Source organism: Plecotus auritus, assembly GCF_963455305.1.
Source record: "Plecotus auritus genome assembly, chromosome: 5".
NCBI classification, from domain to species: Eukaryota; Metazoa; Chordata; class Mammalia; order Chiroptera; family Vespertilionidae; genus Plecotus; species Plecotus auritus.
Genome location: NC_137776.1, coordinates 161,136,882 through 161,160,002, shown reverse-complemented (window position 1 = coordinate 161,160,002; position 23,121 = coordinate 161,136,882). Strand labels below are relative to the sequence as shown.

Below are 23,121 nucleotides of genomic sequence, written 5' to 3'. Positions count from 1 at the left end.
TCCTTTGTTAATTCTTCTTTGGTGTTTTCTATTTCTGTTCTCCTCCCACAGTCACAGAGTAGAAGGAGAGGAGAAAACAGACCCGTGAAAGGACTCCTCCTCATCACAGCCCGGCACCCACCTCTATCCTCCATTGTCCACAGAAAACGCACAGCTGACGTTCTGTCTCTGAGCAGAAAACCCTCCACTCCTAACTGGTAGTGCAAACTCATCTGCATTCTTCTCTGACAATCTCAGAGAAAGACACTATCTTTCTCTGAACTCACAAGGGGGCTTGCTTCTCTAGTGGCCCTCACCACACAACCTTGGAAGATACTTAAAAGAGGAACAAAATTGTGATGTCAGACCAAAGTGCCTTTCAAGGAAGGTGGGGTATGTTAGCGGAGGTCTCAGGGCTGCTGAGTGGCTGGTCTCTAGGGGAGTAGATGGCCCTGCCCATTAGCCCAGCACGTTGATTTGTCTGGGGTTACAAAGATTTAGCAGTTGTTGGGCATACTGCCTCACCTTGTAGAGTAAAAACAGTTCTGACTTCTAAGGACAATGTGTGGGGAAGGAAATGAGGACATGGGAGAGGAGAGAGAGAAGTTGAGCCCGCCGCCATGAGTGGGACAGTCCATCTGGCACCTGATGGAGTGTTTCAAAAGACTTTTAAGAATAGGGATGACTAATGCTCAATTTCAAATTGTTCTGTGGCCACCATATAATTCCTCCCTCTCTCTGCAAACCTTTAGCTATGTCTGCTGTTAAATCAATTAAACAAAGAGGCCACTCTAACACCCTGGTGGCCTACATAAGCAATCCCAAAACCTAAGCCTGTAAGTGCTTCATGGCTATGAAATCAAAACCTAAGGACAACCAATCACACACAGCCAGCAAGGTTTTAAGCTATTGCCAACCAATAATTTCTTTATTTTACTTCCACCTTTTCGCTATAAAATTTTCTGCCCAGCTCCCTTGGTTGGAGTGCTTTTGACCATTTGGAATTGTTCAAATAAGTTCTTAAAAGTTTAATATGCCTCAGTTTATCTTTTTAAAATACATATATTTTTATTGATTTCAGAGAGGGAGGAAGAGGGAGAGAGAGACACACACATCAATGATGAGAGAAAATCATTGATCAGTTGCCTCCTGCACACCCCACACCAGGGATTGAGCCCGCAACTTGGGCATGTGCCCTAACCGAGAATCAAAACGAGACCTCCTGGTTCATAGGTTGATGCTCAGCCACACACAGGTGGGCCTTAGTTTATCTTTTACCATGACAAAAAGGCTTTGTGTAAGTGAAACTGTTTGCTTTTGGTCTTTTGTGGAAATCTAATGAAGGAGTTGTTTCCCATCTAGGTCACCATGGCATGGACAGGCCTGATGCACTGAGGCTGGGGGGTGATCCATGTGCTCGACTGAACTGATTCAGTGTGTCCTTGATAAGAGAAACCCCTGGGAATTTTGCCCAAATGGGGGAAGGCATTGGGCTCTCTGGAGGTTATAGAATGGTAGTTCAAGACAATCTTATCTGGATCTAAAAAGGCAAGGAAGCCCTAGCTGGTTTGGCTCAGTGGATAGAGCGTTGGCCTGTGGACTGAAGGGTCCCAGGTTCGATTCTGGTCAAGGGCACATGCCTGGGTTGCAGGCTTGGATCCCAGTAGGGGGCATGCAGGAGGCAGCCAATCAATGATTCACTCTCATCATTGATGTTTCTATCTCTCTCTCCCTCTCCCTTCCTCTCTGAAATCAATACAAATATATTTTAAAAAATTAAAATAAAAAGGCAAGGAGAGCTGAGCTGAGATTGGAATTATTTATGTCTATTTGTGATCTTGCCTTCTCTTCCCTACTAGATTCAAAAGAGACCTTCACTTTTGCAGAACAACAATAAATGGCTAACCTCATGGGTTCAGGATGGATGAGGGAGAAGGAATGAGGGAAAAGATCCCAGAGACCGTGCCGTAAGAGTCTGGGGGAGAGGGGAGGGCACTGGAAAAATGGCTGCTGAAATTACCTGCCCACACATGGGCAAGAGCTCTAGCAAGAAGTAACTGTTTCTATTCTCTGATCAAAACATTCCAGAACGGAATTATTTTTATTAAGTGACTGCCTTCTTTCTTCCCATTTTTGGGATCAAAGATCCGTGTTCTCACTTGACAAATGACCCAAAGGAGAGTCGCCAAAATGAGCGGCAGAAGAGGGCAGGCCCTGCGCAGGAAACATTAAAAAAGGGCAAATGCAGCCCCTTCCCTGCCCCGGAGGAGCCAGGGCACCTGCTGCCTGGCTGTGATCAGCCTGTGTGCGGCCTCCTCTGCTGGGTGCCATGATGGGATGAGGACCGCCCTGGGCTCCCTGCCACAGAGATAACTTGTTCCAGCCTCTCACTCACACCTCCATCTGGCAGCCCAGCAGGGCCTCGCAGGCCCCGAGTCAGCTGTGGCACAGAGGGCGGGCGTGCAGTGGTGCCGGCCAGCCATCCATCTCCCGGTCGGCACAGGGGTGCGAATGCAGCCAGCCTGTCTGCCTTCCCCGCAGGCGGCCCTTGCTGCCACTCAGTCTGTTCTGACTCTGGCAGCATGTGCCTGGCCTTATCTCTTTGCTTATCTCTCCTCTTTCATTCCCTTTTACACTTTCCACCGATAATATTGCCAATTTCTCCAGTCTCCTCCAACCTGCTTCTTCTCTCTTCATCTCTTTCAGTGAGTAAGGCGTACTCTCTTTGGATTCACATAACAGGGGGAAAAAATCTTTTCTCACCTACAGCTCCTGACTGCCCTCTGAGGGGGAGGGTACCTCTTCTTGGGTGTGAGCATGCAACTGCTGAGATGGACTTGGGGTCCAGATTAATTTATCTGCATATAAAATGGAGGAAGCTTTGGGGGCTGGGAGTGAGACGGAGGATTCAGAGTAAAGAACATAGTTGATGAGGTTGGGTGCTGTGGGAGCAAAACTTTTGGAACCACTCCTCTTTGGTGACAGAATTTGGAGAATACGGAGAGGAGAAAGGGATGATGGTGCTGATAGCAGTACTATTTGTATAATATTTAATTTTTGCCCGGCATTTTGCTTTTTTGTTCATTCAATACAATCCCCCAGCACTGTTACAGGTCAAGTTTTAGGAAAGTTTGCTGAGAAAACTGAGGCTCACAAAGGTTAGAGAGCTTGCCCAGAGTAACACAAGTAGGAAGCTGGGCGCTGGAATTTGGAGGGCAAGTGCTAGCTGACTCCAAAGTCCACATTTTTTGTTTGTTTGTTTCTGTTGCTGTTAATCCTCACCCGAGGATATTTTTCCATTGATTTTTAGAGAGAGTGGAAGGGGAGAGACAGAGAGAGGAACATCCATGTGAGAGAGACACATCGATTGGTTGCCTCCTGCATGTACCCTGACTGGGGCCAGGGTTTGAGCCTGCAACCGAGATACGTGACCTTAACCAGAATCAAACCCAAGATACTTCAGTCTGGGGGCCAAAGCTCTACCCACTGAGCCAAACTGTCTAGGGCAAAGTCCACATTCTTAATAACTGAATTATATTGACTCACCAAGAAATTTTATGGCTAGGCCTTCAGCAGGGCAGAAAGTTGAGTTTGTAGGTGACTGGATTCATTCACCTTGGAGGCTGAGTGACGCATTCTTCATTTTGTGGGAGCGTAGGCGGCACCAAGGAGGTCACTAAACAATTGACTGGCCCACCATATGCAGATATGCTGGCTAGCTGCCTGCCCCTCAGCGTCCGGGTGGGTTTTTTTTCCCCAGCCTTCCAGGACAGTGTAACTCCAGATCTGGTCAGCCTGGCACCTTCATTCCCAAAGAGGGCTGAGATGAGATGAAGCAAACCCAAAGAATCATAGGGGAAGAAGAGGCGAGGGGTTGGAACCACCTAGTTTCTCTTATACATGCCAGTATTTTGAAGTACTCTCATCAAGAAATAATCCATTTCAACAACACTTCCTTTAAAAAGCATTTTGTAGTTTAACCTAAGTTCTTCTATTATTCTTCAAAATAATTTTCTTTGTTCTATGATAACCAGGAATGTCAAAAACATGCATTTTTTGGGGGGAGGAGACCCTGTGCTTCACTGTATAGATGATGAGTTCAAAGTCCCAGGATGACCTTAGAGTCTGTACTTCAGTCCTTGCCCTGATGCTTACAATAGTGTGACCTTGAGGCAGAGATGGGATCAACTCCCTCCTCTCCAAAATAACACCTATCCTGCTGACTTCCTGGGGATGGAAATATTCTATGTGAAGTGCCCAGAAAAGGCCTGTAAGGAGGAGGCGCTCAACAGATGGCAATGACCGCCCTTGGGCAATGTCATCCAGCTATTCAGGGTAGAGCCAGGGCCAGAACTTTGTTTTCTGATTTTCAGATGTGTGTGTGTGTGTGTGTGTGTGTGTGTGTGTGTGCGCGCGCGCACAGGAGCAGTGTAATGTCTGCTTCTGTGAAGTGACATGGTTTATAATACTTTGTAATTATCGTTTTCATAGCACTTAGAGCAGTGATTTTCAACCTTTTTCATCTCATGGCACAGAGAAACTAATTACTAAAATTCTGTGGCACATCAAAAAATATATTATTATTTTTGGCCGATCTGACCCAAAAAATGGGTATAATTTTGATTCATTCACACCAGACGGCTATTGTTGTGTCGGCTGTTGTCATATTTTGACAATCTAAGGGAAAAGAGGTCAGTGCCCTGACTGAATCGTCAGGTATTGCGTGTTTTAGAACTTCTTGCGGCACACCTGTTGAAAATCGCTGATTTAGAGGCTACCCTTCAGTCAGCGCAACAACAAGGGAAAGTTAGACAGGGGTGGTATTGCTAGGCCGACTTCACACATCAGGGAAGGGAGGCTGAGAGAGTGATTTCCTTCAGTTTCACAGCTAACCAGGGGCACAGCTAGACCCCCACCCAGACCTGGTGCCTCCCCACCCATGGCTCTTTCCACAGCACACAATGCCTTCCAACCTACAGGCCAAACAGTTCACCCAAGAGATGAGGAAAAGTGAGAAATATGCTGGGATCATTAATGACATAAATAACCAACAATCCTGATTAGATAGTGAGGGGAAAATTGAACTTTGAGATGATTGAGCAAGAGGCGGAGAGAAAACACTGACGAGGCAGTACAGCCCTCATGCTGAAAGAATGTGGGGACTGGGCGGTCACTTCGGACCAGAGTAACGCTTTCCTGTCGGAAAAGTACTGGCCACTCAGTAATTCTGAAATTCTGCAGCCCATTCCTTCCAGTTGCCCCTGTCTCTGCAGCACCCTAACCACACCGAGTTGCTTCCTCAGACAAGGAAAGCTTCAAGTTCTTGGCCACATTTCAAGCTTCAATTTTACTCTTTTGTCTCAAAGGGGTGGTATCGCGAAGGCCTAGAATTTGGATACTTTTACATTCACTGACCCTGGAGACTTGAATATAGGCAGGCACTCTAGTCTCCCTAGAACACACAGAGTTTACATTTCCTAGTGAGGAGGAGCATCTAAAAAAAGTCACCCCGAGGAAATGAAAGGCTCCTGCCCCAGGCTTCATTCTGGTGCTTTAAAAACCATCTGTACCCTCAGATTCTGGCATTTTAGAAAAATTACCACATCACTCTCCCAAACTGACATTACTATTCTAACTGTGACTATCACCAGCTACAATGGATTGTAAACTTTAGGTGAATTGTATGGGATGTAAATTCTCTCTCAATAAAACTGTTGCATTAATAAAAGGGCCATAAAGGAATTGAAAGCCTGGTCTCGAAGAGATATGTGTACACTCATGTTTAAAGCAGCTTTTTTCACAACAGCCAAAAGGTGGGAGCAACCCAAGTGCCCACTGGCCTGTGGACTATTATTCAGCCTTGGAAAGGAAGGAAACTCTGACACAGACTACAACATGAATGAACTTTGAAGACATGATGCCAAGTGAAATAAGCCAGTCAGGCTAGTACTGTGTGACTCTCCTTACATGAGGTACCTGGAATAGTGAAATTCACAGAGGCAGTGAGCAGAAGGGTGGTTTCCAGGGTGGTGATGTTGAGGGGGCGGGGGGTGGGGTGGGAAGGGCAGGAATGATGAGTTGTTTAATGGATCTAGAGATTCAGTTTTGCAAGAGGAAAGGAGTTCTGGAGATTGGTTGAGCAACAATGTGAATGTAATGAACACTGCTGACTGGACACTTAAAACGGTTAAGATGGTAAATTTTACGTTATGTGTATTTTAGCACATTTTTTTAAAGGCGAGGGGGCACGGTGGTTTGAATGCACCATTTCGGGGCAGCTGCAGCCTGGATTCCTATGAAATTTCAAAAGATGATGAAACTGAGGACAAAACAGGTTGGAGGATTCCCCAGAATTACACGGCCTCCAAGTCCCGTGATCTCTCAATTTTGAATATTTTATGGAGTTGAGAGACTTAAAACACACACCTGCCAACCGTCTGTGTTGCTCGGGAGTCACTGTTTTTCTAAGGCCTGGTAAGCTGCAGCCTTGCTGTCGTGAACTTTGAGTTTCAGTTACACATCAAACCCTGGAAGCAGGCAAATGCTGATGCCACAGGAGCAGCAGCAGGTGTCACCACTCGGGGACAGGTGCACCATGCCCTCTGACGTGCTTGGCCAGTCTGCTGTTCACGTGAAACGATGCCCAGCAGGAGCAGGGCCACCTGGGTCTGCCTACGCAAGTCATTCTTCCCTGATTAATGAAGGTTTAGCGTCCAAGGTTATACCAGGCTGGGGAGAGAGGGAAATTGCTAATCTATGCAGTCTTTGGTGACCCAAATGTGAACAGCTCTGCTTTAGACCACTGAGTTAGGCTGTGTGCCTGTCTTGGGAAAAGGCTCTTTTTGAATTAATAACCTGAATGTTTAGGCTAACAAAGAACTAGCTTAATCATGTTCTATTAATGTCTCATGTATTCTAAATATAATAACAAGTTCAGAAACATGTAATAGTCACGCCATCAGAATTCTGATTGTAAAATTTAGTTCAAAAATAAGCAACTTACCTAAGAAAGCAGTCAAGAGGTCTACCTAAATAATAATTTGGCTAGAGCAAAATTCTAAAGTATTCAACTAGCCTTTCTCAATAAATACTAAGATTCAAAGCCATTCATTTTTTTAAAAAAGTGTTTCTATTTCTTTATGACAATTCACCAGAGTTTCCTTATCCAGAAAACATGCGATTTTAGACAGGGGCTCAGATTGGAGATATCTATAAAAAGAACTCAATGCATCACAGGACCTAAAAAAAGGAGCTATTATTATTGTTGTCATTATCACAACAAGAATAGTTAGTATTAGTAGCATAAGTGAAATTGTTTTTACCATGCAGCTCTCAGCGGGTGGACTGTTTTAGTCACAATTCCAAACACCCAAGTCCTGACCCCCACCATCTGTCACTCACCCCACGCTCCATTCTTTCACCACCGTCCACCTCTACTTCCTCCATTCTTCTTTGACAAAATAAAACCTGATGAAACCTCCCCAGATTGGGTCATCTTGGTCTGATCAATCAAGCACGAGGTGCTTGAATGAGCACCAGGTGGAGATGGGAAACCAGAAGGTATGGCTTTGGGTGGCAAGTGGATTCAGGAGTGCTGATGGGAGCTTCACCTGGCCTAGCCCTCCACTCTCCTTAGAACAGTCCGTGGCCAAGACTTCTCCAGACAAATGAGCCTCAATTTTGTGTCTCAAACATTTCAATTTCCTTTAATAATCACATTCGATGTTTAACACTACCCACTTTTAGAAGCTATCTGACCCCTAAACTCTATTTAGACAACCTAGTTCTCCGGTACTTTTTCCTTCATTTCATTGACGTTTCACTTGTTCACTCATAAATTCTAATGTCATACTCAATACCTACCATTGAGCACTTTGACTCCACCTCCCCCCATGTTATGAATTATCCCAAAGAAATATATTCCTGAGAATTTATACATTCCTATGATCATGTTTTATTGATCATAAATAGATTTCATTGTTTTTAGATTTCCCCATAAGGTTTATTTGCTTCGTTCATTATTTCACTCAGGAAGCACATGATATTTTATTTACCTTCTCTTGATTTAGATTTTGCTTTAATGCTCAAGAGAAAAGCTGTGGAATGAACCCATACCTGGACAGTACCATTATCTAGGGGAGATGATGGCTTAGATCAGTCACTTTGAGTCTTATTCTAGTCTTTACCAACTTTAAGACAAAAATGTAAAATTTGAGAGAGAATGAAAATAAAGACAGTGTGTTCAGCATTCAAAACCCTAGGGAGCCCAGCTTGGTTTCGGGGCATAAGGAAGGGGTGCCTGCTGGATGCAGGCACTTTACAAACTTACATAATGCTCTTGTAGAGTTGTAATTCCGCTTTACAGAGGAGAAAAGTAAGGCTCAGAGAAATAAAGGCAACCTTGGCGAAGGTCATGTATTTTTTAAGTGATGGAGCTAAGCTAACATTCTTCCCAGTTTCCCTCTGTGGATTCTAGAGCTCAGCCATGCATTAGCTGTTTGACTTAGAGGAAATCCCCTAATCCTCTGTGCCTTGGTGTCTTCACCAGTCAAATGAAGAGTGTGGAGTAAGAACTACATGGTCTGCAGATAGCCCTTGTAGCTTTAACATCCAAGGCATTCAATGAGTATATGAGCATGATTACAAGGATTGGCTGTTTATGAGCCAATCAGAGGTATTAGATAAGAGCCTCCCCATTAGGCCAAGGTGGGAAGGGGAGGGCAAAAGGAAAAAAAAACAACCACCACACAACTTGGATGAGAAATCTATAAAAGCTGCGTGTTTCCAAAGATTCGTCCTATTTGGCAGCTGCTGCCTCACCCAAGGCTTCTGATCTCTAAGAGGACGCTCTGCTCCCAAATTGTAAGTAAAAGAACTTCTTTTGTCTACTTGGACTGCAGCAGGGATTAAGGGGTTAATGAAAGCTTGTGGAGGGGGAAGTTTGCTTGCTTTTGTTTTCAGGAAAAACAGGATGGTGGCTGAAAACACACTGTGATCTGCTGAAATGTTTGTTTTTCCTCACACCTTTCCTGGCAGCAAACTGCTCAAGATTGCTGCTCTTACCTGTGTTACCTGTCTGAGGGCTCCCTGGAGTCTTAGCCTGGGAAAAACAAATTGAATACACCCATTGGGTTAGGTTCTACTCAGAGATGCCGGCTCATTTCTACTCTTTACACAGCCACTGCTTATTTTGATGATTTAGTTACCTATCTGTCACCTTCTGTTACTTTCTTCATTCTCTTCCCACACGGAGTAGTGTTAGCACTGAAGTTTCTTTGTCACAGAAATGGACTTTGACATGTGTTGTCCTTGGCCTTCATCCACTGCTCAGATGAGAAAATGGAACAGGCTTGGAGACCTCACAGAGCAGAGTTGTCACCTGATTATAAATTCTCAAACCTTCCACTGGTTTGATGCTTTCTGCAACATTTCCCTACTTCGAGGCACCAAGCACCTCGAAGGCTAAGCTTAAGATATCTGGATCCAAAAGCTGCTGATGTATTTGTTCCACTCTCTCCATAAAAAACAAAAACAAAAACAGGCATGTTGTGAAGATATGTTGCCTTTTAAAAGAAACTTGACTTTAAATGGTGGCCTAGGGCTCCATGAGCCACTTGGGAACCTGCTGCCATCATTGTGTTGGCTAAGGTGTCTCTGTGGAAGACCCAGGCCCAGGCTGGACCTGAGGTGCCGGGCCGGGGAATGGAGTGTAGCTGCTGGGAGTTCCTTGCCAGTTTAGAGGAAAAGGCGACCCCCTCTCTCTGGGCTGCTGCATGTTTGTTCACAGGCACCAGGGTTCAGGCTGGCAGAGCATCTCACTGCTGTTGCCACGGTGGCATTGGGATGGGGGATGCGGCTGTGAGCATCTTCCATCCGTACATAAAAGTGCTGCTCACAGTGCTTGGCCAGCACAGCTTCCAAAGAATAAGCACATGGAGAAGCAAATGGACTCTCCACTGCCTTCTATTTCTCCAGAAGTTGAACATTCATATTTCACAAATTATTATCTTTCCCTAGAACCTCTCCTAGGGAGGCAGAAAGAGTCACACTGTAGAGTTCCTTCTGTTATTTTGCTGAGAAGGATTGGAAATTAGGATTCCAAGTCATACACCAATTGGATGTGATTTATAAGCCTAAACATCACAACTTAGAAGGAAGGGGCATCAGACATATTCCTCTGTCTCCTTGTTTCTCAAGTTGGCAGAGTTGATACAGGGTGCTCAGAGGTCACTTACAGCTCTGTTCTTCTGTGGTTACCTTCTATTCAGATATGTACATACTCACAACCTTCTCCCAGATTTAGACATGTATCACCTGTTAATTTATTACATATAATAAATTAACGTGTAACCCTGTTTAGTAAGAAATCAAACATAAAAAAGTTTAAAAAGGGAAAATGAGAGTCATTCCACCCCATCTCATTCCCTAGGGGTAACCCCAGGGTGGTTCTTCCCTGTTTATATAGACGTACAGACAGTATGTGTGTATACCACATTTTTAATTTTAAAAGAGTGATATTATATATTGCATGCTTCTCTGAAACTGGATTTTTTTTTTTCACTTAATAATATAATGTGAACAATTCCCAATCGCACTTTAAAAAATGTTGACTTGAGACCTCAGTGAGCAGAGGCCAGGGGCATAGAGATCACACTCTGTCATTCCCACTCCCGCTGGCCTCCTGTCCCCGGTGGTGGACGTTGGCCTGTGACCCTGATTTATGATTAACAGACGGGTAACATTTGTGCTGATGTGGTACAGACCTTTAATCCTTCTGTAGAAGTTTAACTTCCTATAAACAGATTTGGGTTGATTCGACCTTTCCTCTCTTGGTTTTTCTGGTTGAGTCAGCACACTCGGCCTGAAGAAAATAGCTTGGTGACAAATAGAAACATGGAAGTCCCTTAGGTAATTCTGTTTTAAACAGTCAAAAAGGAAATAATAATAATAGCTTACATTTTCATAATGCTTTATAAAGCATCTTCATGTTTATCACTCAATTCGACAAATTTATTTTGAGCAAACACAACGAGTAGAGTGCTCATGGGTCACAGGTGATCCATCTGGCAATGAGACAACCAGAGCAGATATTACTACCATTTAATACATAATAAACTAAGACTCAGAAATTACTGCTTTGCCCATGGTCCCAGCCAGGGGAGGCAGAGCTTGTCCTTAAGCTAGGTCTATTTGCTCTACTAGCAGCAAACGTGTGTGTGTCAAATGCTTATGAATTGGTAATGTCAGTGGTGTGGGGATAATGATCTACAGTCCAAGGATTTGGGGTACCTTGAGGGTATCATCACCAAGTATTCTGAGGGTGTCCTCAAGGACATGAGAGCCATCTAAGGCTGATTCCTTTCACCAAGCTCACTCTTTCCTTGAAATGGAGGAGTACTGTCCCTTATCCCAATTTTGTGTCTTATTAGCTATTTGTCTTTGGACAAATCATTAAACTCTTTTATATTCTTTCCTTATCTATTACATGGGAAGGGGGGAATTTCAGCTGCCTTCTGGGATTATCGTGAGGAATAAATTATATAGTGCATGCAAAGCAAGTAGCAGAGTGCTTGGCAGTAAATGATAATTTGCTACTATTATTGTGCTATTTGTGTATGAGTGTATGAGGGGGAGAGGAGGCCACAGGACTGGATAGGAAATGACTCAAGATAATATTTACTATGATTTGTCCTTTTTGATAGCTCATCCTATGCAAAATCACTTCTTATAACATATAAGAGCCCTGTGAAGTTGCATTTTTAAGACTAGCCAAAGTGGCAGCTGAGCAGGTGCAGTGATCCCCTTCAGAGGACCCCTGCAGTCTCCCTTCACTAACGCAGTGAAACTGAGAATTACTGGAACAGGGGTTACCCTATGACTTCAGCACCCTTGGAGCCCTGGGAATTTCCAGCCCAGAGGCACTTAGGAAAAACCCTACCCATTGGCCTCAAGTGGTCTCATAGGTATTTGAATACAGGAAAAAGGAAGCTTACACTCCACCTGGTAGATCCCAACACTGAAGAAATGTTAGCTTCAAGTGCAAGTGGTGGTCTCTCCTCTCAAGCGTATTGCCTGGAGAATAGTCTGGTGGGCTATAGGCTAACAGAACAAAGTGCAGAATGGCCACACAGGCCAAAAGCCTCACTGTCCTGGCCTCAAGCCATCTAGGGTACCTGATGGCATCAGAAATCCACAGAGTAGAGAGTCAATTACTGCAGTGCATCTACCTGTCAGATGCGATGGGTCACTAACTAGCTGGTTCAGTCTCAGGAACAGTCATCCCAAAGGTACCCTGGAAGACATTCTATTTAGCATCACCATGAACATTTACCATCCCACCTTCATCCATTATGGCTAACTGCAACTACTTAGGCTAAGGAGGAAAACACACCCCTCTTTCCCCAGACCTCATTTGTTCATGCACTTGTAGAAACGGGCCAGAAATGGCAGAGGGGCCTGTAGGGCTAGTCTGCACACCCAGCTGCCTTAGTCATGAGTCCATGTGAGCCACTCTCAGTTCTGTTCGGGACTCTCCTGCACTCTTTTCCAGACCTGTCACCATGGCCCACAAATTCCCAGCCCTCACCGCAGACCAGAAGAAGGAGCTCTCAGAAATTGCCCAGCGCATCGTGGCCAATGGGAAGGGGATCCTGGCTGCCGATGAGTCTGTAGGTGAGTGCAAGAAGCATCGTACAATAAGCATACTCTTGTTACTACACTTAGCAAAGGCAACTTGATAATCATGTTCTCTTTTCTCTCAGAGGAGTAAAGGCTTATGCACACAGGAGTGGGAGCAGAAGGCTTAGGAAGCAGAGACCTTTGGGGTCCTGTCATTCCAGTAGGCAGATTTCTGAAAACCCAAGACAGAGACTCAGCCTTCCATTTTGAGGCCCCTTGCCAGAGGTCATTGGAATTCAGGTTATATAGCAAGACCAGGAATTCAGTAACCAGAATGAGGTCAGATACATAGCCCGCTGCTGTTGCTAATGAGAAGTCAGTTTAAAGTCAGCCAGGGAAGGGCAGAGAAGGCAAAGGAGTGTCCACATCTGGCACAGGGAAGAGCTTGTGTCTAAGTAAGCCCGAGAAGGTAAAAGGGAGAGCTGGGGCAGGCATGCCCCCAGGAAACGATAGAAGCCAGAGAAATCAACAGATTGAGGGCTGAACCAGAGAGGCTGGGGAGAGGCTGGAGGGCCATAGCTACCCACCTGGACGCACTGGTGGCTTCCACCCTGACTCAGACATGCCCAGCCCATCCTCTTCCTGACCAGCAGCCAAGGGAGGAGACAAGAAAGAGGCAGGAGTTCTGAAGCTCTGAGAATAGAGAATAGTCTTGCTGACCTTCCCAGTGAGGGTCGCTGAGACGGTGGGGAGGAAAGCCCGGCTTGCTTCTTACACTGCCTTTGCCTGCCCGCCCATAGGCACAATGGGAAACCGCCTGCAGAGGATCAACGTGGAGAACACGGAAGAGAACCGACGGCAGTTCCGAGAAATCCTCTTCACCGTGGACAACTCTGTCAGCCAGAGCATCGGGGGCGTGATCCTGTTCCATGAGACCCTCTACCAGAAGGACAGCCAGGGAAAGCTGTTCAGAGACATCCTGAAGGAAAAGGGCATCGTGGTGGGGATCAAGGTGAGTACTTGCACTCCCCTCACCTCTAACCGCAGCCCGGCCAGTGCCCAGCCCAGGGGCCGAGGCAGGGCCAGCACTCCGAACATATCTCCTCATCTGCTTTCCATCACACCTTCCCCTGAGAACCGATCCTCTTCCAGACTTTTCCTCCCATGCCCTCTTCCTTCAACCATTTTCTATAAGGTACTAAATCTCTTAGTGTTTCAATTTCCTCATTTCTAACATGGCAATAATAGTACCTACCTCATAAGATTCTTATAAGGATGAAACGTGTTTTAAAAACAGTCCCTGTCACAAAATGATTATTCAGAGCGTGATAGCTGTGATTATGAAAGCACTCACTATTCTATCTTTAACTAGGTCTTCCAAAACTGCACACACTTCTCAAGAGTAAAGTATTCAATGAGTGCTTAGAACTCCAGGGACTCATTTAACCCTCCTGACAACCTCTGGAGGCTGACTCAGTTATTCTCCTTATTTTAGAGGTGAGGTGAGAAAAATAGAATTACAAGGGGTAACATAACTTGCCCGCAGAAGGCAAAATTGGAGGCAGTTTGAGCCCAGATTGTCCACCTCTCGGGCTCATGAACCTAGCCTTTGCTCTGCTGAGAGTAGAGGCTGCATACTATTCTCTTCATCTCCTGTAATAACACAGTACCGGCTAGGTGAAGGTGCTCCACCATGTCTCTTGAATAAATGAATGAATAATTTAAGGCATGCTGCTCTTATACAGAACCTCTATATTCCTGGTGCTATCAGATTACTTCTTACTTCCCAAGCTCCAGGCCTGTGCTTTCCATCCTCTTAGGGTTGACCTTGACCCTCTTACATTGTTCTTCCAGGTAACGGCCCCTCTGCTATGGACTGTTGTGTCTCTCTGTTGTGTCTCTCCAGATGACTAATCCATTTTTTTAATTGAACTCCTTGATTTGTGAAAGATGGGAATTACTAGTCAGCACCAGGGGCTCTGCTGGTGTTTTATTTACTGGGATACCTGACACCTGCTAATTACTTGTTAATTATTTAATTCACAGTTGGACCAAGGAACTGCTCCACTTGCAGGAACAAACAAAGAAACCACCATTCAAGGTAAGGATACTGCCCACTGATATGAATCATGCCAATATATGCTGGAAATGAGGAAATGAAAATAAATTACGAATATCACATGGGGTTTAAAGCCACATGCATCTGATTTTCAATCCGAGCTCCTCTAGTTAAGAACTGTGTGACCTCTGGTTAGTCACTTAAGTGTTCTGAGTCCATTCTAGGGGATAACAATATCTGCTTTGCAGAAGTTTTGAAGATTGAATTAAACAATATATATATATAAAGAACTTACCACAGTGTATTGCACAGAGAAGATACTCTGTACCTGGGAATATTATTTTTAGAGAAAAATTCAGCAGCAGTAGAGAGTAATGGTCCCAGGCTTTGGGATCGGACACACCTGGGTTTGAATCCTGGTTCCATCACTTACAACTTAGATAATTTTGCTAGGTAGTTCACTGCCCATGTACACAAGTATAAGCCACAACACTAGGTTAGCTATGCAGAATTTGAATCCCAGCTCCATCACTCTTTCACTATGCAAACTTAGTTAAGTCACTCAACCTCTCGGAGCCTGGATATCCACATCTGTAAAATGAATATAATATTAACTGTTAGGGTTGTTATGATAACTAAATGAGAAATGGTGTGCAAAATGCCTAGAATCATTCCTGGAACATAGCAAGTATACCAACCAAATATTCATTCCCTCTGTTCTTATGGTGTATCCACATGTGCGTCGAAACCGTATTTATTAAATCCAGGTCTCCCGGCTCAGTGGTGGGACCCATGTTTATTTGCCTGGTTGTTTTTGGCTCTCAAGCCCTGCTGACTGGAAGCTAAGCCAAGGGAGAACTCCTTCACTTTATGGGCCCCAGGGCTCAGGGACAGGGCCGCAACGAAGCCATTCTCTCTTTTGTGACTTGCAGGGCTCGACGGCCTTTCTCAGCGCTGTGCTCAGTATAAGAAAGACGGTGTTGACTTTGGGAAGTGGCGTGCTGTGCTGAGGATTGATAACCAGTGTCCATCCGCCCTTGCTATCCAGGAAAATGCCAACGCCCTGGCTCGCTACGCCAGCATCTGTCAGCAGGTGCTCAGGCTTCCCCTTGGGCTAAATAACAGTAGGCGAGTGCTATCTTTAGAGCTATCTTTCTAATGTTACTATACCCACACAGAGCCCTCTTCTCCCCCCACCAGTGCAGCCTGGTAGCATTTTCACTACTTTTGCTGTAGCCATGTGTGGTAGGGAAAGAACTGGTTGCACAAGTCAGCTAGGAGCCCAAAAGGCAGATGCCATCAACTGATGTTCTTCTTCAAAGTGGTCAGGCTTTTGAGGCCAGGGCACTTGCTTGTCTGTGTCCACCATGTCCAAGACAGGGTCCTCTGAGATCCCAGGTCCAGGGTGATAACTCTGACCCAGTCCACATAATTTCATGGAGGATGGAGACTTGATGCTAAAGTTTCCGACATATGTTGGCATGTCTCTGGGATCCAATTTAGTCTGATTTTATTGGATGGGTGCTGAGTTGTGGGCACCTAGAGATTCCCAATCAGAATTGTAAATACTTCTTGAATTCCTTACTTAACCCACACAAAAGGCATTTTTCTTAGTGATTTAAGCTTGACTGCTCTAAAAGGGTGACAGCTAGTTTCTGAAGTAGCTAGAGTAGTTTCTAGAATAAGACTTAGAAATTAAGAGTTTGCTTTTATTTTTTCCCATTCCCAGAAAAACTTTTCTTCCTTTCTTCTCTCCTACCTTCCTTCCTTCTTTTTTTTTAAAAAAATTTCTCACTCGAGGATATTTTTCCATTGATTTTTAGAGAGAGGGAAAGATAGAGAGAAATACCAATGTGCGAGATACATGCCCTTGACCTTGACCTGAATCGAACCTGGGACCCTTCGGTCCGCAGGCCAATTCTCTATCCACTGAGCCAAACTGACTAGGGCCCTTTCTTTCTTTTTAATCTCACTGTTCTTTTTTGGCTAAGCCATGCTCACCAGATATCTCATTAAATTTCTTTGCATTGCCTTTGAGTCACTTACATGATATTTCTCCAAAAGGGCTTCATTTTATACCAACCCCAACTGTTGAATAATCTCTTGGAAAGAATCCCAGTGAGCAGAGCTTCATTCTGTTCTCTCTCCTTTTTCCTTTTTAGAACGGGCTGGTACCTATTGTTGAACCAGAGGTAATTCCTGATGGAGACCACGACATGGAACACTGCCTATATGTTACTGAGAAGGTAAGTCCAAATTCTAGTTGAAAAATCTTGCTTTTAAGTAGCAGCTATTACTTAACATATATCAACTGCTATATGAGAAATATTCTCAGTCGGCATCACTATGTAGCATTGAGAAGGTAAGGTGGTATTATCAAACCTACCACTTTCGGGTACATGGTATGCTCCTTATGAAAAAAGCACAGGATTCGCAATACCAAGACTGGGGCTTGAGAATCCATGTACCTACTTGTGGGGTCTCAGTTCCAATAGGTGTAAATTAAGAAATTTTAAAATAAAATGAGGCTTACATAAAAAACATGCGATTTGAAAGTAATTTGTCTACTTGTGACTTTCTAAATTAGCCACAGTATGTCTGTAGGAGAGTAAGAGACATAATGTAACCTGACCTCAGTTTCTTCCTTGGCAAAATTAGGTGGACTAAAATGAGATCTGAAAGCACTTCTGTGTCTGAAATGTATGTTTTTATGACCATTTAGCATCTAAGGCAGTGGTTCTCAACCTTTCTAATGCCGCGACCCTTTAATACAGTTCCTCATGTTGTGGTGACCCCCAACCATAAAATTATTTTCGTTGCTACTTCATAACTGTAATTTTGCTACTGTTATGAATCGTAATGTAAATATCTGTGCTTTCCGATGGTCTTAGGTGACCCTGCTAGCGGTTCTCAACCTGTGGGTCCAACTAACTAAATCCAGGCAGTCTCCACTGACCAAAGGGAGTGATGGGAAGGAAGGAGTGAGGGGAAGCAGCCATGCCAGCAGACCATGCAGTGGGCAGCTAGAGTAGGGGTGGCGGGTACAGGCCAGCTTGTCTGTGCTTAGTGGCTGTGGTTTGCAATACATTGCCCTGATGAGGCCTGGGGGCTGGTTGGGAAGCTTTGGCCAAGCCACATATGAGAATTCCTTCGTTCTGCATCCCTGCAGCATATAAGTGCCAAGGGCAGGTGACTCTAAAGCTGGCTCTGGGTTTCATCTGTTTGGCTCTCTTATCCATCAGGTCCTGGCTGCTGTCTACAAGGCCCTGAATGACCATCATGTGTACCTGGAGGGCACCCTGCTGAAGCCCAACATGGTGACCGCTGGGCATGCCTGCACCAAGAAGTATACTCCAGAGCAAGTGGCCATGGCCACTGTCACCGCTCTCCACCGTACTGTTCCTGCTGCTGTGCCTGGTAAGGCTTTCCTGCACCTCTAACTCCAGGTCTTGGCCCTCAGCCTTTGATGTTCCACAAGCATTTGTGTTTGTCCAAAGTCTTCCACCCATGAAGCAGACCCCTGCCACCTCACAGGCAGCAGCACTTCCCCTCACACTCTGTGATACCACATATCCTGAGTCTGCCCAAATGCACACGATCCATTGATTTCCTCAACATTTCACCTCCCTCCTTACTTATGAAAGCCCTTATATCCCTAGCCCAACTAGCCTCAACAAGGGAACATAAATATCCCTGACCCAGTCCCATGCACATCAAGTAGGGAAAAGATTGAAACATTACATTTCTTTTAGGCCCATTGCTTGCTTTCTCAAGCTGAGTCCACAAGCTCGGACTAGTTGAGTGGAATTGTTTCTCCCCTTCTAGGCATCTGCTTTTTGTCTGGGGGCATGAGTGAAGAGGATGCTACCCTCAACCTCAATGCTATCAACCTTTGCCCTCTACCCAAGCCCTGGAAACTAAGTTTCTCTTATGGACGGGCCCTGCAGGCCAGTGCACTGGCTGCCTGGAGTGGCAAGGCTGCGAACAAGAAGGCGACACAGGAGGCTTTTATGAAGCGGGCTGTGGTAAGATGCTACTACCTCTTATGTACTTGATCACATGGACACTTGGGGCCTGGTTCTGTAATGTGGAAAAACTTTGCTTTCTCAGGCCATGAAGGTATCTCCAGATAATGCCTACTGTATTTGAAAATGTGGCACTGGAGCTCAATAGGAAGGTGAGGGCTAGAAAGAGTTTTGAGTGATCCACACTGGGTGCATAGCTGATGACAGAGATTGAAGGACAATTTCCACAAAGGCACTTCAGAGGAAAGATAAGAGGGATAAGCACTGAACTGGGACACCTTTCATTTTGGGAAGATGAAGAAGAGAAGCCACCCAACAAGCAGCAATAATATGATAGGATGAACCAAGGATTCTGAGAACAAGAGAAACAAATTTCAAGGGGTCAATAACAACACACTTCTGAGAGATTCAGAATAAAGGCTCAGAGAAGGCAGAGATGGACATTTAGGTGATTATCAGTGACCCTCAATAAAATAGTTTCAAGAGAGAGAGAAGAAAAAAGTGCATATTCAAGAAGTTTGTCAGAATACCTAGAAAAGTTACCAGGAGAAATGAGGACAAAAATGATTTTATTCAACTAGTAACCATTCCTTTTTGAACACCTATTATGAGCCAAGGACTGGGATGAATAAAGCAGACCAGCCACTGCCTTTAGGGAGCTTAGAGCTTAGCCAAGTAGGAGAGAGCTTGGCATACTTAGATGTAAAGAATACTATCAAGAGCGTAAAAAGACACCTCATAGAATGAATGAACATATTTGTAAATCTGATAGGTGATAAGGTTTTATTATCCATCTCAGTAACAAAGCTGGAAATAACCCATTTAAAAAAATGGGCAAAGGACTCAAATAGACACTTCTCCATCGATGAAGTACAAATGGCAATAAATACATGAGAAGATTCTCAGCATCTCTAATCACCAGGGAAATGCAAAACAAACCCACAAAGTGATATCATTTCTACCCATTAGAAAAAGAAAGCCAGAGGACAGAGTGGAGATGAGGAGAGTGGAGATCATGTAGAGGACAAGGGCTTAGAGGAAACAGGATTACAGAAACTAAATGTTAATACAGTTGGCAGAGTTGGTCTTAGAAAGAAGGGGAGAGACATCAAAGAAGAGAGAATGGGTTGAAATCAGATCTGTTGGGATAAAGAGGTGTAGTGGTTGATTGCTGACTGCCTTGAGAGTGAGAAGGGAACAGAGATTTCAATCTTAACAGTGGAGGAGCTTGAAATAGCTGTTGAAATCGTCTGCTGGGAAATTGACCAGGTGCAGCTGAACCGAGAGTGAGTTTGTGGTACATTAACTTAGGTCCTAAAATTTCCTGACAGCTCTCTTAAGCATGCAGGAAGATTCAGGTCAACCGAAATGGGAATAGCAGGAGAAAAGAGTAAAAGTTTAATAAGGAGATGGAAGAGTGCTGAATTTGAGTGATGGCCTTATGTAGCTTGCTGATCAAAGAGAAGGCTGGGCAAGAAATGAAGAATTCACCAGAGGTTTGGCCATGAAGCACTAAAGGAAAGGAAGTCCCCAGAGAAGTTGGGGCATAAGAGGGGTGTGAGATTGTAGAGGTAGTGCTTTACCTTATGATGGAGAGCTGGGTATGGCTGTGCTGGTGTGTGGCTGTTGAGTTGGAGGGACTGTGAAAGTAAGGGCCAGGGGCCAATCCACGCCAAAGAAGGGAAGCTGAGTTTATCGCCTGAGACGTGGTTCTCAAACTAGTGCGTACATCTGAATCACCTGGTGGGCTTGTTAAAACCCAGATTGGTGGGCCCCAGCCACTGAGTTTCTGATCCTGGTGGTCTGGGGTCAAGCTAGAGGATTTCCAGTTCTTACACGTGCTTAGGCTCATGAAACACACTTTGAAAATCACTGTATATGAAGAAATAAATCCTGAAGGGAGCAAACAATAGTAACAGTGACTTGAAGAGTGGCATTTGAATATTATTACAGGTTTTATAAACCTGAACTCAACTTTAATTGGAATTTACACAGGGGATCAAATGATACTGTGATAACAACTACATAAAATTACATGTTCTTGTGGTCAAATATAAGTAAAAAATGGGAAATTAAAAAAAATAATTTTACTTTCATTTATGTGTTTTTACTATAACAAATAGTACTTTGCCTGATGCTTGGCCATAATATCTGGTCAATTTCTTAGCAGACAACTTCCACAGGTATTCCAAGCTTCCCCATTGTTAAGCCTGAAATCCCCACTCCTTTATCCCAATACTAGTGAGAAGTTTCTAAAGTTTAATTTCTAGTATTGTTGTTGCAATATTGTTGGTACTAAAAAGAAACTTTCCCAGTAACTGACACAAACCTCAGTCTTGCCAAAGAAATGCTCAGAAAACTGGGATAAAGGAGATAACATGTTACAAAAGGAGGGCAATGATATCAGCCGGCAAATCAATGTAAGGGGGGAAATGTCTAAATGAAGATTTTGCTGGTTTCAAATGAGAGGCTGAAGCACATGGTTGTGTTTGCTCTAACTCGGCCTGCTCTGTCACCCTTGTTTTTTAGGCTAACTGCCAGGCAGCCAAAGGCAAGTATACTTCCACAGGTTCTTCTGGTGCTGCGTCCACCCAATCGCTCTTCACAGCCAACTATACCTACTAGAAACAGCAAGGTCGGCTGGCTCCAGCTCTTTGAGGTGTCTTGGGAAGAGGGCTGAAAGGGAACAACTACCTTTTGACTGACCCTGGAAATCAGACCAAATTAGATTGAAGTACTGGAAACACAATACATGTTAAATTCTTAGACACAAGGAAAAAAATCAGTTATTGAAACTTAAGTCTGAATGTCAAGGATTTGATGAAATTTCACACAGTGGTTTCCTTGCCACACTTCCAGCTGCCCATGACCCAGAGTCTCCACCTACGAAAAGAATAGACTTTAAAATGACATCTGCTCTCCATCCAAATAACAACCACTGAATGAAACATCTCAGACGCTGAGGGCAGAGAAGTGCATCTTATTAAATGATCTTAGGTGTGGTAGGTTATGAAGGAGACAGCTGCAACAAAAAGGAAATAAAGTAAGCTATAAACCTTCAGTTGGTGTTGGGTTTTACTTTTTGCTCTTGTTTTCAAAGGACTCAGTAGATTTCATTACCTTTGGCTCTTCTAGATGTGATTGACGTTATGAGGGTCCTCAACTTTGGCTATTCATTGGAATCACCTGAGCCCAATTAAATCAAACTCTTGATATAGGATCCTCTAAATATCAGGGTTTCTTAAAGCTCCTTTGATCATTCCATGTGGAGCCAAGTTTTAGAATGACCAACCCTGATTTCAAGTTTGAGGCTCTCCAAAATTGAAAGCCATTTATAATTTGAAGCTAAAATGTGAACTGATTTTGAGAAACATGTAGAGGGTATTGAGAAAATCAATGTGACTTTACTGCTTTGAGCATTCCTCTTTAAGTGGCCCACGTTTGATGATACAGGACTACATGTTCCTCTGCACAGCCAAGCACACAATCTACTTTTGCAGTAAATAATATTCACATAATTATACTTGATTGACTCTCCATTTTCAGAAAACCATAGTTACAAAAGAGAATTTAAATACTGAAACTTTGGATGACATAAAAGTAATGATTCTGGTGGAAAAAAAAAGTAATAATTTAACTGACAGAAGGGAAATTCAAAGGGAGGAGAAATAGAGGAAAGCAAAGGGAGCACTAATCCACTTAGTGGGGAGTCAGGAATTCCACTTAAAATTGATGGGTTAAGAAATAGTGTTTTAAGTTTACTAAAGTAATAAAGGAAATAGATATAAATCATTACAAGAGTAATACCTATACTTAAAATATAGAAGGAAGTTAACTAAATTCTTTGCCTTGAAGAGTACAAAGATAAATGTTATTGCTTAGAGTTGATAAATTAAGAAATAAAGGCATAAGCACATTATTTAGAGGAATAAAGTGGAATTAATCCAAAGGGCCTTCTTCCGATGAGAAAAACCTGGTAGTAGGTGTAAGGAAGGAATTATTTATAAATGTAATATATATGTTATATATTTATAAATTCTATATATAAGAAATTACTCATTATGTGTCTCCAGGACATTTGGCTATTTCCATGTACCTGCATTGCTTTCTAAAGACAACGAACTATATCCATATAAGCAATTCAAATCCACCTTAAAGGTCATTTAGTCCAAGTCTTACATTTTACAGATGATAAAACCAAGGTGAGAGCAGTTAAATTACTGGATGATGGTCACACATTTTGGGCGGGTAGAGCTGAGAGATTAACATTCAAGTCTCTTTCTCCTAAAAGGTACACATAATGAGGGAGCAGGTAAAGGCGGGCAACAGGCAGTGTTCAATACCTCTGCCACCAGAGTTGGTCTTCTAAATTTCTTATTGCATCCATTTATTCCATCAGCCACTACTTGAGCTCTTACCATGTGCTAAGCTGTCCTAAAA

General features: G+C 43.8%; 2 protein-coding genes across 4 annotated transcripts in view; one reads left to right on the top strand and one right to left on the bottom strand.

The window, feature by feature from the left end:
- RNF20 (ring finger protein 20) overlaps nucleotides 1-23,121 on the bottom strand; it is a 120,040-nt gene that overhangs the window by 78,667 nt on the left and 18,252 nt on the right. The gene's annotated exons all lie outside the window — the stretch shown is intronic.
- ALDOB (aldolase, fructose-bisphosphate B) lies at nucleotides 8,526-21,743 on the top strand. Its single transcript, XM_080667351.1, has 9 exons — nucleotides 8,526-8,841; nucleotides 12,530-12,651; nucleotides 13,398-13,609; nucleotides 14,644-14,698; nucleotides 15,589-15,749; nucleotides 16,819-16,902; nucleotides 17,899-18,073; nucleotides 18,482-18,681; nucleotides 21,211-21,743. Exons 2-9 carry the CDS (start codon nucleotides 12,540-12,542, stop codon nucleotides 21,304-21,306), a joined length of 1,095 nt encoding a protein of 364 aa, XP_080523477.1. The 5' UTR covers nucleotides 8,526-8,841; nucleotides 12,530-12,539; the 3' UTR covers nucleotides 21,307-21,743.